Source organism: Ambystoma mexicanum, chromosome 10 (genome assembly GCF_040938575.1).
Source record: "Ambystoma mexicanum isolate Mex_15411 chromosome 10, UKY_AmexF1_1, whole genome shotgun sequence".
Taxonomy (NCBI): Eukaryota; Metazoa; Chordata; class Amphibia; order Caudata; family Ambystomatidae; genus Ambystoma; species Ambystoma mexicanum.
This window is the reverse complement of record NC_090932.1, coordinates 931569976-931595634: the sequence shown is the minus strand read 5'-3', so window position 1 is coordinate 931595634 and position 25659 is coordinate 931569976. Positions and strand designations below refer to the sequence as shown.

General features: G+C 45.3%; 2 protein-coding genes across 2 annotated transcripts in view; both read left to right on the top strand.

The window, feature by feature from the left end:
- Positions 1-25659, top strand: part of KCNMB2 (potassium calcium-activated channel subfamily M regulatory beta subunit 2) — a 775451-nt gene that overhangs the window by 91079 nt on the left and 658713 nt on the right. The window lies entirely within an intron of this gene.
- Positions 22025-25210, top strand: LOC138492951 (trichohyalin-like). The gene is made up of 3 exons (XM_069620235.1): positions 22025-22253; positions 22454-23060; positions 23161-25210. The coding sequence occupies exons 1-3, from the start codon at positions 22025-22027 to the stop codon at positions 25208-25210; spliced, it is 2886 nt and encodes a 961-aa protein (XP_069476336.1).

Genomic DNA, 25659 nt, shown 5'->3' with positions numbered 1-25659 from the left:
TGGAGCATTGTGTTTGGTTGAGGGGTGGGGGCCATAGGGCATAGTGTTTGGTTGAGGGGTGGGGGCCATGGGGCATAGTGTTTGGTTGAGGGGTGGGAACCATGGGGTATTGTGTTTGGTTGAGGTGTGGGGGCCATGGGGCATAGTGGTTGGTTGGGGGGTGGGGGCCATGGGGCATAGTGTCACACTCCAAGAGTGAACCAATAATAAAGCTAAAACAGGCACAATTAGGAGATGTACATCCTTTGCTTTTTGTGGAAACCTGACTCAACAAAGGCCAAACTCCTCTTTGCCAACCCAAACAGCAAAGTATAGCAGTCCAAAATAACGGAATGTCCAATCAAGGGTCAATAAAATATATATACTTTAATTAAACAGATGATATGCAATAACTAAATAGAAATAAATGATAACAATGTTAAATGTGTGGTATAAAATGTAAGTTTGAAATACAAATAAACAGTTACACCTCAAAAATGTATTATTTTTCCATGTGTTTAATGAAAAGAGGGGGGGGTGAAAAAGTCTACAGCCACGCCACGACCCGCCGCGCCTACCGCCACACCCACATTTACTTTTTGGCCCACTATAGGCTTCACGTAAGGTACTTTCGGCCCTCTGCCAAAATCAGTTGTGCACCCCTGGTCTAGTCAGTAATAACACTTGCCATGTTTGCTTTACTCTTGAGGCATAGTACCCATCTGTATACCAAGTACTAAGCAAAGACAAGTGGTATTACATGGATAGACTGGTGAATATAGGCCAGTCTAGCCAAATCATGTTTGCTTTACCCTTGATGCACAATAACTGTGCATCATAGGTAAAACAAAGCTAGGTGTTATTACATGGTTAGAATGGCCTACATTGAAGTTAGGCCAGCCTGTTCACGTAATAGCACTTCACTTACCATTTGTGTTTTACCCTTGATGAACGTTTGTATGTGCATCATGGGTAAAGCAACAAAGAATGCCATGGCCAAAGCAGACCCCACTTCTAAATATAGAGCAGGCCCCCTACATTTAAGTTTGGAGGCTGGCACATACATGCAACACACGCAAACACTTTCAACAGCCCAGCCTCACTCCCACCAATATACAGATATACATGCAAACAATGCATAGATGCCTGCATACATAAACATTAAATGAAAAAATGCATTAACCTTGTCTCCATGCATCTACACATATGCTCAGGAAGCCATGGGGAGGACCGGATTGGCCCTCCCCTTCTCTCGCGATGCAGACATGCTGCTTGGCAGGAGAGGAGGCCTCTCCTGTCAGTCAGTTTGTTCATGTTGCAGGTCGCTGCAGGTCCACTTTTCTACTCTGCTTGCATAATAATGAGTGCTTGCAGGGCCAGTCCTCTAATGCCCCGCCGGCTCCCATTATTCACTGCTACGTATATTGTGGAGCTTTTGACTCAGCAACAATCAAACAAAAAAGAAGCACAGTGGGGGACGTGCCCCTGCTGAGAGGCAGCAGCACAGTCCCCCACACAAATAAAGCACACAGGGGACTGTGCTGGTGGTCACTGAAGCAAGATGGTGTCCTGCTGCTTGCCGCTCTGGCAAGCGGCCATAGTGGCTGGCTGCCACTGCTCAGGACTTGGTGAGTGATTTCTCCCACTTTCCCCATAGGCCAGTCTGACTCTGAGTCCACATGACTTTAGGATAATTAAAGTTGTGTTTTGGTTTGCCACTCTACATGTAACTCCTTGAAGTGCATGTGCATGGTTTTTACCCGAATCTACTTTCTGTAGCTAGCATGCTCTCTGGAGAGCCATATGTTGCTGTTTACTCTTGTGTGTTGCTGCCTGGCTCACATCCCAGTGCTCCCTGCGGCCTGTTAAGTCCTGCAGGTATTAGCATGCACGTGTTGCAGTGACTGATGACATGGCGCGCAGCGGTGCGCAGTGCACAGCGCGCACCGCCAACATGCCCAGAGAAGCACCTGATGAGCCCCTTGGGTTCCATGTTAATGGCAAACATATTTCACATTCATTGCCAGTGACACACAAGATGCATGTTTATCGATCTGCCTGGATTTGCTTGCACTTTCCCCCTGTCTTAAGGGGGATACCTTTTTTCTTTCCGGTGACATTAATCTGTCGTAGTTTTAGATGGATCATTTTACCCAGAATTTTACTCCTAAAAATGAGCTCCTGGGATTAGGAAACCTCTAAGCATCGCCGTGCCAGTGATTCAATCTTTTGAAAGGCTCCTTGCTCCTGAAAATATTTGGAGATATAAACTCGCCTTTTTCATAAACCAGTTAATCCCTTTTTGTTTTTGTTGGTAATGACATGTGTCTCATGTCATATTGTTTGCCAAATCATGTTGTGTGATGGGTATTGATGAGAGGTCGTCTAGCTGCACCTTAAATTCAGCGTGCGCCGATGTAATTGACTGATCTCTGCTCCTGATGTCATTTTAAGCACGCGTGGCTCTTGTGCTCTATGACTAATAAAGTTTCCAGGAGAAAAGAAAACGTTGCTACGATTTACACTATAAGTTTACTTACAATATGAGTTAAATAGTTTCAGCAGGAAACGTTAGAAGCCTGAGTGAGTGATTTCTAAGATGCTGGGCCAGCATTGAGATGGGGTTTAAGTGAGAGTCAGCAGAAAGTGCCATGAGTTTAAATTAGCTGGGGCTGAACTGCTCTTGGCACCGACACATGCAAAGGCAAGATTCGAGGAAAGACTTTGAAATAAAATGCCATCTATGCAGGGGAGAATGGTGGGGAAGGCTACGTGAACACGCCTCTTATTTCGAGTGCTGAAAGGCCACTTTTCGGACACAGAGGGGCTTCATCTACTGTCACTGTTATATGGACGCCATTTCTTGCATCATTTGCAGAGTCGTCCTCTTTCTATATCAAACGAGTTGCATCTCATCATGGGTACGACCGGCACATCTGAGTATGCGATTCTTTTCTCCATGTTTATTTTGATATATTTTGTAAATACATTATGGGATCTATGGTTTATAAGAAGACATGTTACATGATTTTGATTTAGCTATCTCACATGTGACGTGTTCTGCTGCTACTCTGCCCCTTACAATACCACACAAATAATGCTAAAGATCAGTTTTATGTTTTTAGTTTTGTATATGCAAGATTACTTTTTACTAAAACTCAGTACTTTGAGAGAATGATAGGGAATGGCATGGGCTGAGTATGGAAAATATTAAAGAAGGTTTAAGGGCAAAATTACAAATTTGACAGAGGCTGTGATGGGCTGGCAGGACAAGAGAAAAACATGGGAAAATACATAAATAGGATTGAATGTTAAAAAACATAAGAGTCAGTATTTACAAGTGGTTTTGGACAGGAAAGATGTCATGAGAAAATGCATCCGAAATAATCGAACAGTTAACTGAAATGCTTTAGCGATCACCCCTCAACGCCGAACTTACCATGAGGCAGCACGCAGCTAAGACCCGTGCATCATGTGGCCGTACTAACACACTTCTCGGCCATGTGTGCCCCTTTCTGTCCATGAAAAACATGTCCATCTTAGCCTCTTCCCAGGTCAACTCCCGGCTCGACTATTGCAATAGTCTTGTGGCCGGAACTGCCCAATCTAACTTCGCCATCCTCCAGGTCACACAGAATGGTGCTGTCAGATCAGTGCTGGGCATTCCCAGATGGCACAGTCTATCACAGAAGCAAGAAGAATGTTGCACTGGTTGCCCAGCAGGCACCGTGTCTCTTATAAAATTCTGACCCTCACCATCAAGTGCCTCTCCCTGGATGAACCTGTCCACCTTGTCAAGGGTTTTGACCCATGTTGAATCAATAGACTGGGTAGATGTGGGGATGAACTGTCGCCGCCCATTATTCTATCCCAGAACAAACAAAATCAATATACTGGGTGGATGTGGGGATGAGCTATCACCGCCCACATTCACGCCAGAATAGGAGAACTGCGCAGTTGGCACGAGACCACTTCAAAGATAAAACCTTCTTGTGGGGGGTTCCACATCACCACTCTACTGTAAGGATGCCATCAAAACAAGGTTAAGCAAGGGCCTATTCTATCAAGCAAAAGACCACTCTATTGAAATGCAGTAATTCAAGACAACTCAAAAATGGATGCAGTACCGACAAATTCCCCAAGGTGGCGATAGCAGTCTAAACTCTGACAGGGAAACTGTATTGAGGAGTTGCAAGAGGGGCAGGGACTTCAAAGCTTGTTGATTAATTGAAAATCTTAGCCACCTGCTGTTCCTAGAGGCCAAGAGGTTGAGAACTCTTAACACCTCAGAGATTCCCACACCAGGAGGCAGGATATCACATGACCCTGTTGATTGATTGAGGAGAGACTTCCAGGCAGCCTGCTGGAGCCCACACAAAAGGCTCTCTCTGTTGAATGGGGTATGTTAATTTTGAGTGTTTCCTGTCAACAGCCCTCTGCCAGCAAGGAGAGACATGTGATCACTGACCCACCCAAACTTCTGGAGGCGGACCCAAACACTTGGGGAGTTGAATTGCAACAAATGTATATTTTATAGAAATAGTGATAACTCATTGTAACCAAATGACAGGAATGTACAACTTTGAGAGTCTTAGTTTGAAAAATGCCCTCACGATTTGAGTCCAAACTCCAATTTGTACCATGTTCTGGGGCAAAACCCCGCTAATTATGATTATTGTAGACAATGGGCCTCATTCCGAGTACGGCGCTAACCAATGGCGCTATTAACGCCTTGGTTGACGCCGTACCCGGACCGGCAGCGCCTTGGTGGATGGCGGAATTACCGCCCCATTCCAAGGTTGGCGGGGTGGTAATTCCCCATTCACCAAGGCTCTTCCCCATTCCCAAATGTGCCCCCATAGGGCTCAATGGGAATGGGGAAGATGCAAATAACGGTGACCGTTCATTACGGTCACCGTTATTGGCTTGGAGGCCCCTTTGCGCCCTCGACTTTAACACCTGCTCAAAGCAGGCGTTAAGGGCGAGGGCGCAAAGGGAACTCGGAGTATGGCGGTAAGGGATTACCGCCACCGGTCTCGTTACCGGTGGCCGCTATCCCTTACCGCCATACTCGGAATGAGGCCCAATGTGTTTAAGCTAGAGACATGGAAAGTTACTGGGATATATGTGGAAGGGAAATGTACCTTTGTATAATTTTTGATGAAAAACCAATGTTGCAAAACCCACTAAAATCGAAAATAAGTTGCCATTTTTGAATGCAAGCTCCTAGAAATGCCAGAGTCGGGACAGGGACTATCTTTAGTAATATATGATGTGTGTATGTGATGTCAAACAACTGTGTACCTGGGAACTATGTATTTGGATCAGGAATAGATTTGTGTGCACATTGACCAGGGGAGTGTCATTTCTGCAGGTCATAAAAATGACATCACTCTGACACACTATCCCTCCCAAATCAGGGACCAAAGAATCTATTGACCTATCAGATCAAGAGAGGGGCAGGCTTACGGATGCTAGCCTCTCCATCCACTTTTTAAAACACATAAAAAGAGACTGCTGGGACAGGTAGGGACATTCAATTCCATTTTCTGCGGGACGCTCTGCCGGGAGACTCCAGACTTCACATCCATCAATCTTCAGAGACCAGAGAGTTACTTCAGAACTTAAAGCAAGGGCCTAAACCCACCAACTGAGAACTCTTCTCAGCAGGCCTCAGCATCCTTAAAATCATCTGCAAACTATTCCACAGCCGGGCGAGCTGTCTGAATTCTGTGCCAAGAACTTTTGCCAGTACCCAGAAAGCATTGTTACTTCCAGAATCCACTTGATCCGGACCGGAAGCCAACCAGAGATCCAGAGAACTACAGGCTGCTGTATCCAGAGAGCTGACCCAGATCGCTGTGAAGTGCCGAGACCAGAACCGGAGTCCAGTCCAAAATCTGACCAGATCCGTTGCGAGGCCCATTCCTGCCCAAAATATATTGTGAGTACCGCCAGAACTGTGCAGAACCCAATCTCTTAGTTAAAATAATCTAATCCAAACTATTTTAACCTAAGTAGAACTGCCTCCTAGTAATCCTGTCATCTGTCATTCTAAAGCTGCGAGCTGTCATCTGTCATCCTAACGCTGCCAACTGTCACCTGTCATTTTGAGTTTTACTTTAAATCCAAAAATCTACCTTTATTAAATCATCCATATCTCCGGAACCGTTTGTGCTAGGAACGATATTTAACTTTCATCTGAAAGCTTAGAATCTAGGCTTTCTAACAAACATAGAACCGACTTTTAACGCGATTTGATATTTGGCCCGATTTTTTCATCTGTAGAAATCAGCAGCTTTTTGCTTCTCTTTGCTAAAATTCGTTTGCAATCTGCTAATCATTCATAGAGTATTGTTAAAGTGAGCCTGAACTAATATAAAGTAGCCATCACCTACCCTGAACCTCTAGAGGGAATTAAAAGCAATTTTAGCACCTTTTCACTTCCTTGCAAACCACATTAAAGTAATTCGCCTGTGTTTAAAACTCATCCCTGTTTTCCCTAAGCTTGCTGGGGGAACTGGAACTGTGCATTGCATTATAAAGTGTGATTTGTTGGGATTCTTGAAGACTGTGTGCTCTCCTTCCATTTCTTGTATTGCATCGGGGGGGAGTGAATTGTCAAAAGAAAAAGTGATCATATTACCTTTTGCTAAAATCATAACAAGTTATTTCTGTACTGTATTTTAGTCCACCTTGCGTTTCCTTGAACCATATAAAGCATTCTTTCCCACCTTATTCTTCTGTTCCTATTCATAAGTTACCTCTTGGTTGTCATCCAGAGTACTGAACTGGATATAGAAATACATCAATAAGGGTTTTCCTCAGCATCCCAGGCTAGGCATTGACTTAGCTGTAGTGTTGATTGAATATCGCTTACAACCTCTCCGAGCGTCTGAAGCGCTATCTGCGTTCGTTCTCCCTCAGGTCATCAGACAAGGCCAAACTAAGCCAACCTAGTTTCCGTTTGGCCAAATACAGGAAGACCAACTTTGACATCCTAGGCCCTGACATCTGCTTGAATTGAAATGACTCCCTCTCTCCAGGAATTCAAGAGGATGTTGAAAACCTTTCGCTTCAATGCACCCCCTACCTATATCTCTTTATATCTGTTGCTGATCATCTGTCTACTGTCCTGTCCGTTTTGTGTGAGGCCTGAGGCCATCGGGCTAGTTGGTGCGTTATTAAGAATTCAAATAATGAGTCAAATTTGCTTAATTGAACTTTCCATCTAAATGTCAATGCTTACCGTGGGTACACGATGACTGTACAGAAATGTTATGTTATGTTATGTTATTGAGATATATACCGCGCACCACAGCCATTTTCATAGTCCCCAGGCATTCTGACGAATCTGAAAAGGAAGGATTTCTCTGGAGGGTTAGTTAGTGGGATCGAGAGGGATAGAGCAAGAGACCTTTGCGGTGATGGTAGCTTTAGTCCGGGAAACAACGGTCACTGTGTGCTGGAATTGCTTTAGTTGGTAAGGGTATGTCAGTGGTTTCTCGTATGAACATCCATGGGGTGGTTTGTGTGTCTGTGGTTTAGTTTCTGTAGTGTGTCGGTTTTTAGATGGGTGTTGCAGAGTGTGTGCAGTTTGTAGTGGTTTCAAGTTTCTGCTTTGGTAGAGGTATGTGAGTATTGTGTTTGGTGGGTGAGGGTAAGTATGTAGGGAACTGGAACGTTTTAGTAGTGTCAGTGATGGGAGTGGTGTGTGTGCTTCTCTGTGAGGGTTATGTTGGTTTGGCTGGGTTCCTATTTTTGTATGGTTGTTTGTATTAAAATGCTTTATTTCATTGGGGTATCCTGGTTTCAGTTCATTGGGTATCAGTTGTTTTTGAGTGTCTCTCCTTGTGTTTTGGCTTGTTATTTATCTTTGATGGTATTTCCTGTGTAAATCAGTAAGCACAAGTCACAATTCCACATAATAACACATTGGAATGTATGAATCTCCATTACAAACAGTGTACTGGCAGGGAGAATACAATAGACAATTACTTCCCTATCTCCACATTTCAACGTTCCCCTCTTCCTCGGCTAGTTCCAAACAGAATATTCTGTTCTAAGCAAGTGGAATGTTCTTATGGCATCATAGCCTTCCACCATTGGATATGCCAATCATTTCATGCCCTACCTCTTTTCAAAGGCCCTTGTTGCCTAAACAAAGTGTGGAATACATTTAACAGTGAGTACTGCCCTTTAAGGTGGGCTATAATGCAGAAAGTAAAGTAGAGTCTCAACTATCAGATACTCTCACAAATAGTTTTAGTTACTGCAAAACTCACAAACATATTGATGTTCAAAATTTAGCTGGTATTTTTAAATTTTTAAATTTGATCAAAATCCCATCAGATTATAACTGATAAATTAGTCATATTTTAACAGATAGCATGATAGCATCATCTAGTCATTGCCTGTCATCCCAAGTAAGGGCTGGGACTGGGATATCGTTTTTTAATCTTTTTTTGAAAAATGGAGCACTCAATCTAAGTAAATTGCGACTCTTTAGGTCATTCACCCCATCCCATTTTGCCACCCTTGAAAAAACCAATCTTTCTACAAGATTGTCCAAAATGTCTCAGCCTTCATTGTTTATCTGAGATGCTTCCTATGGAATCCAGTGCAGTTCTACCAGCATGGGTTTCATAGAGTTCAATTTCTGGCCACTGAATATTGATTTTGCTGCAGGATGTTTTCAGCCCACTACAGAATCCTGGGAATTCACCCATTGAGACAGTACTGATGAAGGACTCCCCGTACTAATTCTTTTACCCAAGTCTATCTAGTGTAAGGGATCAGGAGTAAGACTCAGTCACAGTGGCATTGTGATGATAGTTAAAGACCTATTGATAAAATAAAAGAGCGGGTTGGGGAAATCCTACCCATCCCTAACATAAGGTGGAGTTTCTTTGCCTCAAAAAAACTAAGCAATGTCTGTGTCAGAATGTTCAAAACAAAAAGTTCTCTGTCCTGTGTCCAAAATCCTAACCTGACCCTCACACACTAAAGTCAATATAACATGAAGGGGGAAATGTCTTTCAGCTGATCACCTGGCGCTCCTTTCCAAAGTTCCAACATAAAGTTCCAAAGTGTAAAAGAAACCAGCAGTGTTCTACCAGTGAAAGGGCTCTTCCCCATCCCCTGGATTTCTCTATGTCTTCAATGTTCTTCACTTTCAAATGACCATATTCCGCAGTCTCAAGGGGGATGGCTTTTTCACTGAGTTTCCTCTGGTTTACAAAGTTCATCAACTTAAGATATACGATTTCTCTCTTCACTTCCTTTTGGGTTATACCATTCCACAATATAAAGGGCCATAACCCTTCCATTGAGATTTTCACAGTTACACAATTCACAGGCTCAATGAGTATGCCTCTGCCCCTGAGCTTTCTTAGCTTTTTCACAGTTCACAGATTTCACAGTTCCACAAATCACAGCTTCCAGGGTTATGCTTCTTCCCCAAAATTTCCTTAGCTTTTCTACAGCTCAAAGGTTTCACAATTTTACAATTCACAGGCTAAAGGAGTAGGCTTCTTCCCCTGAGTTTCCTTGACTTTTCCAAAGTTTACAGACTTTACAGAAAAAGGGGAGGGAGACTCCCTTTCCCTAGATTCTGCACATTTAGGGGACTGCATTCCCCTTTACCAGTGAACTGCATATCCCAGCCATTTAAGATGAGTAGCAATTACCCTGGAGATGGACGGGGATGCAGATTTTTATTCATACATCAGTAATTGAAACGACTCAGGTAATTGGCAAAAGGAAGACTGTTTTAATATTAATTATCTAAAACAGGGAGCATAACGTACATCAATGAACTTGCTTGATCCTCTTACTCAATGCATTCTAGTAAAAACTGAGACTTTATTCACAAAATGCGTCATCAATGACGTTTAACCTACCTGTTATCAAGGTCATTGTACGTGGCAAACTACAAAATCCTATGAGCATGGGTGACTGGCTCTGAGTGAACATCTAAGTGTACGATCCATACTAGTCTAAAGAAGTGTGACTATGTGATTGGTTACTTAACGTCAGTTGGGGCAGCTAAGCCCTCCCCTAAAAATGACCACTACGAACGTCACTAAATACACAATGTCCCATTGGTTTACACAACTATAGGACCCCTAATTACGTGGTCCTCTACAATTGGTTGGCACTCTAACCTCCGCCAGTACTTTTCCACCTACGTCTAGCAGCATGCAGGCTGGCCATCCAGGTTCTGGTGATCTCGCTTTAACCATTGCTTCCCACCAATTAGCATATCAATCCATCACCACTCATTGGTCTACTGTCAATTAGGCTTTGAAGCTCGTCCTTGAGAGTGTTCTTAGCTCTGAGAAATTCAGGGAGTCAAGGCACGCTCTGCCCCCATGCGTAGGTGTGACCATCTCATTCATCCAACCTTATCCTTCCATGTGACTGGACACCATGAATTCGAGCTTCTAGTGTATTAAAATACTATTTTTTAATAGACCTCTGAGGTCTTCGTTGTTTTGTCCATGCCTTCTGAACAGGAGTTTTGTTCTTTCACACGATTTGTATCCAATGTCATTTTACTCCAGTTTGATAAGACCTTGGCTTCAATGGCTCATCCAGCCTTGTTTGCTGAGATTCACTTTGTAATTCAATTTTCTTTTTCAACTGCAACACTCTGGAAATGAGGCTTTCTCTGCCTTCTTGTCAAAGCTCAGCACTGCTATAATGCGTAGTGGAAACATCCATCCTTCACTTGTCTATATATATATATATATATATATATATATATATATATATATATATATATATATATATATATATACATATATATATATATTGCCACAATCTATTCACTATAAAGCTAGCCTCAAGATTACTTTGTCTGCTTGCATTTCTTTTGCATCTGTACACATGTAAAATAGCTTGATGTCTTCATCAGTTCTGTGGTGGCATAAACCTCTTCATGTTGATCCCAAGATGTCACTTATCCTTGATACTTTCTTGATTCCTTATAGAATGTCTGTATTCTCTGGGCCCTGCATCTCTTCTAAGTATGTCAGTTCAGCTCTGTGTGACGTCACCATTCTCCTGTATCATTCATTTGCTCTGTTTCTTCAGGAATCATATTTTCTCATATACAGGTATGGTTTCCTCAATGAGAATCTTGCCTCTAAGATTCTCCTAGGTATTGGTAGTCTTAAAGGTACTCCATGGTTTTTATACTCTGACCTTTGTCGTTTCAACTGCTCCGTATATGTCACATACTCTGGCTTCCAAATACAGGTAATATGGGTGGGACGTTTGAGGTGGGGGTACTTGGCTCCAACACTAAACCAGTTCAGCAATCTTGATTAGGTGTGAGACCCAGGCTCGCTGTATGCTTGGTCTACTGTCCTGCCAGGACTTTCTTATTTCATTACTTGGTTGCAGGTCCCACACAGGCTGTATGCCTGGTTTATTCTCCTGCCAGGACTTTCTTAATTGGTTCAGTATTTGGGTGTGGGTCCCAGACATGCACTTCTTATCAGTAATTGACTTCTCTTTTATATAGTTCCAAGATTTTTTGATACTTTTCATTTTTAGGATCAGTGAGCTCTTTCCATTTGCCTTAGCCTCTTTGCTCAATCACCCTGGTGTCACAGCTCCCCTGTTTGGGCTTACCAGGACCATCACCGGTACTTGGCATCCACTGTGAAGCACCCGACTTCCCAACCTTGCTCTCTGGGCTCACCAGTCTCCGTCAGCTGCTTCAGAGTCCTTCGCTTCTCACTGTTCTCACTACTGCTTGCTTGCCAGCTTGTAGGGTATCCTAATCTGCTCTCTAGTTCCTGCTTTACCTCCTTCACCTGACTAACCCCCGCTGTCCGTAGCACAAGTAGGGTGAACCTTCTGCTTCCAGGCTTCCCCTGATAGCTCCCCCAGCAGTTGTTCTGCTCTACACTGCAGCTTGCTCTCCTACGATGTCTCAACTGACAGGAGAAGTGAGTCTCTCTTTGTCTTCAGTTGTGGTGTGTTTAAATATCCTAGCACCGGTTAACCTTTTCCAACAACTAGAACACAGTGTTTGCTTTCTGGTTCGAGTGATCTTCATTACTCCAGTTCTCTTTCTCATCTCAATGTTATCAAGCAAAGGGGAATATAAATATAGTTAGTGATGGGTCATGACTGGAGGTTCTACAGCCACACTGCATTATGCCATACAGGAATGGGGAGACACGTGGTTGTTACAGAGGCTGAAGAACCTAGCTAATCTACTCCACCACCCTGAGGGATGTCTTCCCTCATGTGCTCCTCCCAAAGACAGCCACCCCAGGGTCAGAGTCAGGTATCTTCTGCCTTTCCCTGGCCACATGAAGGGAGATTTCCCACAGTGAAGTAGTGATGACCTCGCTAGATTCATCGAAGTAGAGTGTGTGAAATGCTTTATCAGAACATGAGGAAGTCATGTCTACCCGGTCTGGCCAGCAACATTTCCCCAAGATTGGTGGAGAGGATTAATGTAATTTAATGATATCTTTATCAACTTCCATATCATGGTGATGCCTAGTGCCTTTGTCATATATCTGAGTAGCTCTATGTATACCATGATGGACATGGGATGGCACACTGAGCCCTGAGCCACCCTCTAGGGCATGAGTAACAAGTGTGTTTCAAAATGTCCTTCTTAACAAGCATAGAACTACGTGGTGAACCAATCCAGGATCTATCCTTCAAACCCCATACGGCCTCTCAAGATGTTAATAAGAACACTTTGTTTGGTGAGATATATAACAGAACCAGCCTCAATCGGTCAGTATGTGCAGAGCATACCATATCATCCTCAGACTCACTGTCACCATGCCTCGACCAACCACAAATCCTGTTTTTAGTATGAACCACAGCAAATAATTCAGCTGCTTCATTATCCTGACCAAAAAGCATGCTTCAAAGTCTCAAAGGTAATTGCGCAAGACGATTTGATCTAAAGACGCCTTTTTTTTTAACAGTGTGAGCAAACTTCCAGTTTTTAACAAATTGGGAAAAACGCCAATATCTAGGTTTATATCTACTATCAATAGGCACATTGATGAGAAGGACATGAAATAATTAGTTTACTAGAGTGTTTGTGGGGCCCATGCATGACATATTTCCACTCGATTGATAGGGCGGAAATGTCTTTCTCTTTGATTGGTTTTCTCATCCATTGGAATACTTATCCTTAAGACAAACCCTCCAGAATCCTATTCCCAAACAAATAAATCTTCTAGTTAAAACCTTAGACAAGTTCATTAGGCTGCTCCTGATAGCACCATTCATTCCCAACGTTCTAAGGGAAGAGTTCAGGTGACAAGGAATTTTAAATAAAGCTCAATATTTACATTAAGTCGAATTATTTTTTCTTTTTAATCTGTTATCAGGCGTGTGCATTATTTGCAAGCACTCTATTATGATTCCCACTCCCATTTCTTCCTGTCTTTCTGAATCCTATGGCTTTGGAGCCCCATGTTATGCTGGGTGAGCATGAAGAAGTGGGAGAGGAAGTCAGGTGGATAGGACTGAAACAGAAGAGCAGTCACTAAACACCTGGTACCAGTCAGTGAAATGAAAAGAGAGGTAGGAGACCAGACTGTGTGGGCCTCCCCCAAGCAAACGCGGTATAAACTCAAAGGAGGAAATAAATTAAGCCTGCAGCCTCCGAAAGGAAAATAAGAAGGGCAGCATGGGTGGAGCAATGTGTTGTGCCAAAGTTGGGGAGCGGGCTGGGGGCTGGGGTTGAAGGGAAATTGACTCCATTCCATGGAGCAGAGTATCGATGGAAAGAGAGGCCCAAGACATCATAGGAGAAGGGACAGATGACACAAAGAAGTGCAAGAGAAAGAGTGCAGGGTCTGTGGAGATGGGCAATAGTCTTTTGACCAATATAGGAGGAGTGCATAATGCCAAATCCTGACTTTGGAACATACATTTCCCCACAGGAAAATGAGCGGTATGATGTCGAAATGGCTTTTTGTGGACATGACGTGCTTTATGTTGGTGATTCGACGAATTGGATGAATCATGGAACAATGGGCCTCATTACGAGGTAGGCGGTAAGGGATACCGGGCACCGGTAAGGAGACCGGTGCCGGTAATCCCTTACCGTCCAATTCCGAGGTCCCTTAGCGGGAACCGCAAGGGACGTGTGGTCGGACCACGCGTCCTTTACGAGGTCCCACTAAGGGACCAGGGCACTAATTACGGGCCTGCTATTAGCAGGCCCGTAATTAGCGCCTTCCCCCTTCCCATTGAGCCCTATGGGGGCTCAAATTGGAATGGGGAATGGCATTTGGAATGGGAACCCGGTAAATCCCCACTCCACCAGCCCGGACCCGGACACGATTTTGGAGGCATCCATGGCGCTAATAGCGCCATGGCTACCTCCAAAATCGTAATAAGGTCCAATGTCTCTTTATTACTGTTTCACTAGATCATTTATTCTATGCTTGTGCCTGAAGAAGGACGATACGTTCCGAAATGCACTGGACGCAGATTATATTAAAGAAAAAGGACACAGACCTGATACACATTGGGTCTCTGCCTCTTCTGTGTAAGACTGTTCATTGGTTCACTAAATATCAACACTTGGAACTTACCTAGAGGATCAATAATTGCTTATTCAGAGCGAGCTCCGTAATAGGAGCAGCTTTGCCTGCTTGGGATGGAGTGGCACCAAGGGGTGTTGCCTGGAATTTGTATTATGATGTTGAAATGTTACCGACCTACCAGTCGTACACAACATTATCATTACTATTGTCTGCCTGCAAGTAAAAAGGGGCTTTTTGCTCCGCTATATTTGCTTGTGTGTTTTTAGGAAGTGTGCTCTAACATTATTGCTGCATACGTACCCTACCCCAAATTCTCCCCGCTAGCATATGTTTTAAACCTTATTTAATGATATTGTCATACTTGCTGGCTTTTCCTCTTTTGCAGGAAGTATTTATTTTCTTTTGCAGCAACCCTCACTAGTCAGCTGACACGCTGACATATGTGCCGGGAGACGTGTCAGAGGAGATCAGCCTGCAAGTAAGCAGGGGCTTTTTGCTCCGCTACATTTGCTTGTGTATTTTCAGGCAGTGTTGCATACTTACCCTTCCCCAAATTGTCACAGGCAGCATACGTTTCAAACCCAATTTAATGATATTGTCATACTTGCCGGTTTTTCCTTTTTCACCAGAAGTATTTCTTTTATTTCTTTTGCAGCAACCCTGCGAGTCAGCTGACACGCTCTTGTGGCTCATATGTGCCAGGAGACATGCCAGCACAGCAGGCGGGCACAGCGGGCATGCCTAATGCGTGCCAATGGTGTACAAAAGGCAAGCCCATCTTGGCCTGCCGGGCCCATTCAGATCCAGAGGACCACACTCCCTGGACCTGTAATTCTATGGTTAAAATTCCACACTTATCATGGACTAAAATACTAAAAGTTTAGAACTGCCACCCCCCCTCTCGCACTAAACTCCCCAAGGGTTTCCCAGTTGTGTTGAATCCTATAGTTTCCTTTCTATGATGGATGCGTTAAGGTGCCTGCTTTTTAATGCTCGTTCACTTGTGGCTCACACAGATTACTGCCATATCTTTCTCAACCCTCTACCAGATTGCATGTGCATTACAGACACCTGGTTCAATGCTGCATCATCCCCTGCTGTAGTTCAGCTTCGTCCTGATAATTTTAACATTCTAAGGGTGCATCGTGTTCCCCCTCGCTCTAGGGGAGGGGAGGTGTGGCGATTATCTTTAACTCTCTTTTTCCGGGTATGGTACTTCCTTTAGATCATAGTATCCATATGGAGGCCCTTCTTGTTCACTTCACTTTCCCCTCAAATGTATCTATCCATTTTCTGGTGGTTTACCGTCCCCCAGGCTCAGACTCCGCATTCTGAGATACTTTTTTGGAGCAGGCAGCTGATCTGCAACTTCGCCGTCTTATCGTATAATTACTGGTGATTTCAACTTAAAATGTAACAATCTCCTTGACTCTAAAATCCAGAGGTTTATTCAGTTGATGGAAGCACTCCCTTGCTGTCTACATCTGGCCACAGTCACTGCCTCGGCAATACACTGGATCTAATATTCTCCTATTTTACCGATATTGCGTTTTTCCCTGGTCTCCCAATTGTATGGTCAGATCACTACCTTATTCCCTTCCCATGGATCCTCCCCTCCCCCGGGTTATGGTTAGGCCTTCTGTTGGTTAACACCACAACTGGCATTCTGTTCCCTTAGATGCTATGTCAAATGCTGTAGAGGCCTCCCGTTTGGATAGCCCATCTATAGATGTTGACACCATCACCTACACTTTGGCCATCCCTGCAGATGCTCTTGCCCCTCTTGGCACCCCCAAGCCTAAGGCCCATAATTCTCAACCTTGGTTTTTTGACCAACTTAATGGGCTTCACATCTCTTGCAGACAGGCGAAGCAAAAGTGCCACAGGAAATATGGTGAGGTAGATAAAGCCAATCTGTGTTCGGCTTTATCCAACTACCATGAGGCTATTTTTACTGTGAAATGCTCCTATTTTTCTAAACATTTGGGGAATTCAATTAACCAGCCCAAGGTGCTATTTAAAGGGTTCACTCCCTATCTTCTCGTTCTTTGGAAGCTGTTATATCTTTCGCTGTACATTGTGGAGAAGATCGTAAAGATTTGTGAAGTCATGGGCCTGTCTGGGCGTGACTCCCCTTCTTCCGATGCCACTATTGGTAATTATGCTCCCACGATTATATGGTCTGTGTTCCCTGTTGTTATCACTCCAGATATTCGGGCAGCTGTTTCAAAGCTGAAATCTGCATCCCCAGTCGACCCTATTCCTTTACAGATAGTGAAAGATATATTGCCTCGTATCTGTCCCCTGACAACAGCTGTGTTCATTTTTACTTTTCCTCTGAGCTGATTCCAGCCCCTGCCAAACACTCCTTGGTGGTCCCTCTTTTCAAAAAACCAATTTCTCTTCTGCCATTGAAACTTCTTGAAACTCTGTTTGGTCCTCTGTAAAACTCTTTCCCTGAAAACTCTTTCTGTTTTCATACATCTCAATCTGGCTACCGCTCCGGTCGAGGCACAGAAAGTGTGTTGGTCTTAGCGGTCGATGATCTTGCACTTTTGCACGTTCAAGGAGGGGTCAGAGCCTTGTTGCTCCTTGATCTTTCCGCCACGTTCGACACCACGTTCGACACCATTGACCACACAGTCCTATTAGATCGCCTCGCCAGTGCAGGCCTTTCTGGTACTGTCCTCTCCTGGTTCTCGTCATACCTTGCTGAGAGGACTCAGTCTTTCCCTGCCCCCTTTCCATTCTTCCCCATCTTCACTTTTCTGTGGTGTCCCCCAGGGATCTGTTCACTCCCCTGTCCTGTTTATTGCCTATTTCCAATGGCTTATTAAGCTTATATTCTTCCATGGCTTCAGTTGCTATTTGTATGCTGACAACACCCACCTCTTGGTTCATCTAGATATGTTTATCCACGACATGGGAACCAGATTTCGGGGGTGTCTCAAAGTCATGGGGAAGTGGATGTCTGACAACTGACTTAAACTTAACGGGGAGAAAACTGAGCTGTTGGTGATGGGTCCCCCTTCTGCAGCAGCCTTCTCGCTGGCCTTTTGGTCCTCTTGTCTTGGGCATTTCCCTACTCCTGTCTCCTCTGTAAAGGATCTCGGTGTAAAAATATCATCGTCTTTCAGTTAAAGATCTTGCACAAAATCTTGCCCTACCTCCCGTCCTAATTTCACGATCCAGTGGTATCCTCTCTTATTCTATTGACAATGGACTATTGTAATGCCTTATTATTGGTGCAGCCAGCATATCTTTTGCAGTGTCTACAAGTGCAAAATTCTGCTGCATATGTGTCCACTTCAATGCCTAGGTGTGCCTAAATCCACCCAGTGCTGCATCATCTGCACTGGCTTCCGGTAGAGAAACGCGTGACATGTAAACCGCTTTGTTTGGGCCACTGTGCTTTTTATAGTTGCAGAGCTGAATAGCTGCAGGCTAAATTCTGTCTGTATGTCCCAGCCCAGGCTCTGTGGTCAGCAAATGCCTGGCTGATTTCTGTACCTCGTTTCAGGGCCTCGTGCATTGGGGGCTGCCCTTAGTTGTGGCAGCGCACCTCTGGAGCTCCATCCCTCCTCCATTACATGCAACCGAGGAACACTTCATGTTCCGGCATTCTCTCAAAGCTTACCTTTTCTAGCTTTCCCCTCCTTGTTTGACAGTGCTTAACAGTGTCATGAGGCCTTTATTGGTGACCATGTGCTTTATAAATAACATCTAACATAACATATTGGAATTTTAAACAAGAAACATGCCAAACTACAATAGAAAACATAATGGGCCTCTTTACAATTGTAACTCTGCGGGTGGGTGCCGTTCCGCCTGGCCAGAGTCACACCTGGTGGGTGGAACGGAACCCGCCCGCAGAGTTTCAAGGAAGCACCGGCACCGTTATTAACGGTGCCGGTGCTTCCGTGGTCCCCATTCCCATATCGGACTCAAATGGGAATGGGATTTACAATTACCAGCGCCTGACTTCCCGGACCGCTGGGGTTGTAATGCCCCAGTGTTTCCGGCAAGCCAGGCGCCGGTAAAATTACCGGCACGGTTACCGCCTGACTTGCAATGAGGCCCAATCAGTATTTGTTAAAAAATAATACACTTTAATAGGCTGCCTCACTTGTATTTTTTTCAAAGCTTTACTTTGAAACATATTTTGCTATAAAGAAGATATCGAGGATTCGTGGCTAAGAGCTCTTCTCCAGCAAGTTGCATTTCGCACTTCGATGAGCTCCGTTTAATGTTTTGAAATGACACTTCCTGTTATTAGAGGAAAAGGCTCTACTTTGGTCATATGAACAGCAAGCTATACGGTTGCTTCCCTGCACGAAGCAGGCCAGACGGGGATCTAAGCTCGTCATGTGATCTAGGATTCTCACTTCCCCCTGCAAATCCTGCTTTCTCTCCCCTTTACAAGACAGGATGAATAATGATCACTGTATTTATATACCCTGAAACGGCGTATTAAATGAAAACCTCAGCAACCTGAAAAAACCCTTACCTTATGTAAGTGGTATCAAATAAAAGCCAACATTCTCACAGTTCGTTTTTGTGAGTGATGCTTCTAATGTAATTGCTGGATAGTAAACTGGAAATTAGAAATTAAATTCACATTTAAAGTCCTAGAGGCCTTTGTTCTGTGGTAAATATCCGTGTTACTAATGCTCAGCTGGATTAATTCCAGGAGTTTCGTTATTGTGGAGGCAATTGCAAAAACAGGAACTATTTGAAATACAATAATGGGCATAATCATTATACTGAGTTATTTACCTCTTTTGGTATTTTTGAAAACACCACTTGCAGTAAACGCTGCAAAGTTATGTCTTGAAAGTCTTCTCAAAAAGATATATATGTATATACCTGTATTGTTGCACCTCCATTCAAGAGCTGAAAGTCATTCCTTTTGTTTGCCTTCTTGCTTCACAAGTATTTTGTCGCGTAAGTGAAGACATGCCCTGGGGTATCCGCTTCCTGAACTGACCAACAAGATGCTCAGAGTGTTCTCAATGGTATTTATCGAACAATCAAGAAGTAGCGAATCAGTGGGGACGGCCATCTAAACCAAATCTCAGAATCCCAAACGCAAAACGCTCTGATGGTCCAGATTAGACCAGAATAGACTAGAGAAACCTATTGCAGTGATGCCTATGACCAGCATTATGCCGCAATCAGCATCTCTAGCTTCAGATCTTCTCTGCTGAAGCAGAAGTTCTAATCTGTTAGTTATACCACTATCAAAAAACAGAAGAAGGGTCCTCCTGAACAGAAGGGCACCACTGGACTACTCCCAAAAGCACTCTTTAAATGCAGCAGTGCCTCAAAGTAGTGCAAGTGTGAAGAAATGACCGGACAATGTTTTCCAGGACAATATAAGGTTAGAGTGCACTTTGACTAACTAGTCCGATAGCTTGAACCCTTGATTTGCTTAACAACCCAAGACACACCTCACTGATGATGCCCGTTGATGCCAAAACATGTGTAGGGTTACTTGTATCCCTGTGGTCAGGCCATTACCTGAATGGATGCAAGTGTGGATTATTTCCACCTGGGCATAATGCTAAAGTCATGGATGCATCGTTAGCACATTGATGAAAAAGTGATTGCATTCAATATTTGGCAATTAAATTCTATAGGCAAGTCATCCTGGTAGAGCAGAGACATTTGTGTGACAACGTTTAGAATTTCCATGAAAAAGTTGAGCATTGTCTACCATTGTCAGCCTCTATCAATAGTCGATAATTTTTTCATCAAGTTTATTGTCTTACACTAATCATTGTATTGCATCTCCAATATTCCCTTGGTTGTTCCATCATGCTTTAAATAAATTACAATGTAATCAAAAACTGATTTGGGTTGGCAAGCAAGCCAGTATTTGCTGGACCGTATTAATGTATCCTACAAATTGGGTGACTTTGCTGCCTCAGGTCTGACCCTACACTCATGAAAGCACTCAAGAGGCAGATCCCTATAAGTCTTTCGTTTCTTATAGTGCAACCTTCCGCTCCGACACAACTCCATATTACTCCACACCCTGGTATATGAAAACAAATCTTTAATTGGCATATTTATAACTGAATCTAAAATGATTAACAATATTTAATTGCAAACATTTATCACTGCTTGAATCTTACAGGTATGCATCAATTCACAAGTAATTCCTCTGAAATCCAATGTACTTAAACTAATCAATATTCTTTCCCTATCTGCATTTCTCCAACAAATGTAGCACAATTCTGGTAGCCAATTAGATCCCAATTAATTCATTGAAAATATCCCCAAATCGTTATGTTTCAAATGTTAGTATGATAAACAGTCAGTTGCGAGCCAAGCCACAAATAGCCATATAGACAAATGGCTGGAACAGATCTAGACATATGTGCCTGGCCGAAGATTTGAGATTTTGGGATTTCCTTAATTACATAATCAACAGATGTTTAAGATAGTACATTTTGGAAAACTTAATGAGATCCTTACACTATTTGAAGTCAGAATGTGCAGAACCTTTCAATAAACATCAAGGGTTAGTGGTAGGAAACAAAATGCATCAACACAGGAGTGGATGACCATGATGCTGTCACAAGGCTGTGCTCCACCTTGATTTGGCCACGTAGGTTTACAACGGGAACAGGATGGGTCAATTTTTCAAATGGCTTGGGTGGGACAAAAAGGTACCACAGGATGGTTTACCATGAGGGAATACCCCCTGCAGAGCAGACAGCATCAACGAGGAAAAGAGTGTTTCCCCATCTGAGTAGGCATAATAGATATGCCTGCAGTGTCCCAGAAGAGCAGTCCTGGGACATGATGAAAAGCCTACAAAAAGAAGACAAGCAGGATTGACGAAAGGCTGGGAGGATCTGAAATGAGGGAAAACTATCGCAGGAAATGGGTTGAGGAGGATAGGAGTGGGAAAAGGACAGCATGTATATGGCAGCCCCACCATGAAAGGAAGACCCTCGTGTACGAGCGCGATAGAAATAGAATATCATATCATATCATAGGGAGAAGTGCACTAAGATCACCCTAATGCATTTCTTTATCATTGGTGGCTCAGCTAGCTGCCATTACATAGCGAAGATGGAGGATGCCTCGCAGCCGTAATGAGCTGCATGCGTCAATCCTTGACCCCTAAAGCCATTCTGGTTATCCTATCTGCTTACCTTCCAAAACCTCCCCCATTTTCCCCCAGAGTGCTCTTGAATATCATGTGTCAATGAACAGCCTTATGAAAAACCAAATAAAAAAAAAAAGAAAAAGAAGTCCAAAAATGAAACCAAAATTAAACACATGTGTTATTTGATTGTCATGCACGACAAGAAATGGGTGGTAAAATGCTATAAAATGTATAAGCAAATGGGTAAAGGAAATTGCTCGTAGCGGTAGAAAAACAAGCTTTCTGTATTCATTGCCTCTATGGGGTAAAAATCAGTGCCAGGATAAAACCTCACAAAAGAGTGGGGACCAGGCTGGCATTTCATGTCACAGACTGAAGAACTATGCAGCCAAGGAGAGCAGCCAAGGAGAGCAGCAAGGAGAGCAGCCAAGGAGAGCATCCAGGAGAGCAGCAAGGAGAGCAGAAAGAAGAACAGCCAAGGAGAGCAGCAAGGAGAGCAGCCAGGAGAGCAGCCAAGGAGAGCAGCCAAGGAGAGCAGAAAGAAGAGCAGAAAGAAGAGCAGCCAAGGAGAGCAGCCAAGGAGAGCAGAAAGAAGAGCAGCAAGGAGAGCAGCAAGGAGAGCAGCCAAGGAGAGCAGCCAAGGAGAGCAGAAAGAAGAGCAGCAAGGAGAGCAGCAAGGAGAGCAGCCAAGGAGAGCAGCAAGAAGAGCAGCCAAGGAGAGCAGCCAAGGAGAGCAGCAAGAAGAGGAGCAAGGAGAGCAGCCAAGGAGAGCAGAAAGAAGAGCAGCAAGGAGAGCAGCCAAGGAGAGCAGCAAGAAGAGCAGCCAAGGAGAGCAGCCAAGGAGAGCAGCAAGAAGAGGAGCAAGGAGAGCAGCCAAGGAGAGCATCCAGGAGAGCAGCAAGGAGAGCAGAAAGAAGAGCAGCCAAGGAGAGCAGCAAAGAGAGCAGCCAGGAGAGCAGCCAAGGAGAGCAGCCAAGGAGAGCAGAAAGAAGAGCAGCAAGGAGAGCAGCCAAGGAGAGCAGCCAAGGAGAGCAGAAAGAAGAGCAGCAAGGAGAGCAGCAAGGAGAGCAGCCAAGGAGAGCAGAAAGAAGAGCAGCAAGGAGAGCAGCCAAGGAGAGCATCCAGGAGAGCAGCAAGGAGAGCAGAAAGAAGAGCAGCCAAGGAGAGCAGCAAAGAGAGCAGCCAGTAGAGCAGCCAAGGAGAGCAGCCAAGGACAGCAGAAAGAAGAGCAGCAAGGAGAGCAGCCAAGGAGAGCAGAAAGAAGAGCAGCCAAGGAGAGCAGCCAAGGAGAGCAGCAAGGAGAGCAGCCAAGGAGAGCAGAAAGAAGAGCAGCAAGGACAGCAGCAAGGAGAGCAGCCAAGGAGAGCAGCAAGAACAGCAGCCAAGGAGAGCAGCCAAGGAGAGCAGCAAGAAGAGCAGCAAGGAGAGCAGCCAAGGAGAGCAGCAAGGAGAGCAGCCAAGGAGAGCAGAAAGAAGAGCAGCAAGGAGAGCAGCAAGGAGAGCAGCCAATGAGAGCAGCCAAGGAGAGCAGCAAGAAGAGCAGCCAAGGAGAGCAGCCAAGGAGAGCAGCAAGAAGAGCAGCAAGGAGAGCAGCCAGGAGAGCAGCCAAGGAGAGCAGCCAAGGAGAGCAGAAAGAAGAGCAGAAAGAAGAGCAGCCAAGGAGAGCAGCCAAGGAGAGCAGAAAGAAGAGCAGCAAGGAGAGCAGCACAGCAAGGAGAGCAGCCAAGGAGAGCAGCCAAGGAGAGCAGCAAGAAGAGCAGCCAAGGAGAGCAGCCAAGGAGAGCAGCAGGAAGAGCAGCAAGGAGAGCAGCCAAGGAGAGCAGCCAAGGAGAGCAGCAAGAAGAGCAGCCAAGGAGAGCAGCCAAGGAGAGCAGCAAGGAGAGCAGCCAAGGAGAGAAGCAAGGAGAGCAGCCAAGGAGAGCAGCAAGGAGAGCAGCCAAGGAGAGCAGCCAAGGAGAGCAGCAAGGAGAGCAGCAAGGAGAGCAGAAAGAAGAGCAGCAAGGAGAGCAGCCAAGGAGAGCAGCCAAGGAGAGCAGAAAGAAGAGCAGCAAGGAGAGCAGCCAAGGAGAGCAGCCAAGGAGAGCAGAAAGAAGAGCAGCAAGGAGAGCACCAAGGAGAGCAGCCAAGGAGAGCAGCAAGGAGAGCAGCCAAGGAGAGCAGCAAGGAGAGCAGCCAAGGAGAGCAGAAAGAAGAGCAGCAAGGAGAGCAGCAAGGAGAGCAGCCAAGGAGAGCAGCAAGAAGAGCAGCCAAGGAGAGCAGCCAAGGAGAGCAGCAAGGAGAGCAGCCAAGGAGAGCAGAAGGAAGAGCAGCAAAGAGAGCAGCCAAGGAGAGCAGCAAGGACAGCAGCCAAGGAGAGCAGCCAAGGAGAGCAGAAAGAAGAGCAGCAAGGAGAGCAGCCAAGGAGAGCAGCCAAGGATGGCAGCAAGGAGAGCAGCCAAGAAGAGCAGCAAGGAGAGCAGCAAGGAGAGCCGCCAAGGAGAGCAGCAAGGAGAGCAGCCAAGGAGAGCAGAAAGAAGAGCAGCAAGGAGAGCAGCCAAGGAGAGTAGCAAGAAGAGCAGCCAAGGAGAGCAGCCAAGGAGAGCAGCAAGAAGAGCAGCAAGGAGAGCAGCCAAGGAGAGCAGCAAGGAGAGCAGCCAAGGAGAGCAAAAAGAAGAGCAGCAAGGAGTGCAGCAAGGAGAGCAGCCAAGGAGAGCAGCAAGAAGGGCAGCCAAGGAGAGCAGCCAAGGGGAGCAGCAAGAAGAGCAGCAAGGAGAGCAGCCAAGGAGAGCAGCAAGGAGAGCAGCCAAGGAGAGCAGAAAGAAGAGCAGCAAGGAGAGCAGCCAAGGAGAGCAGCCAAGGAGAGCAGCCAAGGAGAGCAGCAAGGAGAGCAGAAAGAAGAGCAGAAAGGAGAGCAGCCAAGGAGAGCAGCCAAAGAGAGCAGCCAAGGAGAGCAGAAAGAAGAGCAGCCAAGGAGAGCAGCCAAGAAGAGCAGAAAGAAGAGCAGCAAGGAGAGCAGCCAAGGAGAGCAGCAAGAAGAGCAGCCAAGGAGAGCAGCCAAGGAGAGCAGCAAGAAGAGCAGCAAGGAGAGCAGCCAAGGGGAGCAGCCAAGGAGAGCAGCCAAGGAGAGCAGAAAGAAGAGCAGCAAGGAGAGCAGCCATGGAGAGCAGCCAAGGAGAGCAGCCAGGAGAGCAGCCAAGGAGAGCAGAAGGAAGAGCAGCAAGGAGAGCAGCCAAGGAGAGCAGCAAGGAGAGCAGCCAAGGAGAGCAGCAAGAAGAGCAGCAAGGAGAGCAGCCAAGGAGAGCAGCCAAGAAGAGCAGCAAGGAGAGAAGCAAGGAGAGCAGCCAAGGAGAGCAGCAAGAAGAGCAGCCAAGGAGAGCAGCCAATGAGAGCAGCCAAGGAGAGCAGCAAGGAGAGCAGCCAAGGAGAGCAGAAAGAAGAGCAGCAAGGAGAGCAGCCAAGGAGTGCAGCCAAGGAGAGCAGCAAGGAGAGAAGCCAAGGAGAGCAGCCAAGGAGAGCAGCAAGAAGAGCAGCAAGGAGAGCAGCCAAGGAGAGCAGCCAAGGAGAACAGCCAAGGAGAGTAGAAAGGTGAGCAGCCAAGGAGAGCAGCCAAGGAGAGCAGCAAGGCGAATTTCTGTTGACAAAACATATTGTTCTTCCCTGACGTTCCTTTTGCAGTGTGATATTAACCCCTTGAGCGCCTTCATGACGTGTAATAAAGTCCTGATGAAATGCGTCTAAAGTGCCCTAATGGTGTAGTAATATACCACAAAGGATCATGGGCCTCATTACGACCCAGGCGGTAAGGGGTTAACAGCGCTGTAAAAGGTGGCAGCGCCGTTAACCCCTTACCGCCTAATTACGAGGTCCCTTTGCGGGTCCCTAACTTAACGGCTGGTTTTTACCAGCCGTTAAGGATTGGACCAGCAAAGGGACCATGGAGGTATTTACAGTACCGCAATTTGCGGTACCATAACTACCGCCTTCCCCATTTCCATTGAACCCTATGGGGGCAAAAATGGAAATGGGGAAGGGTGAATG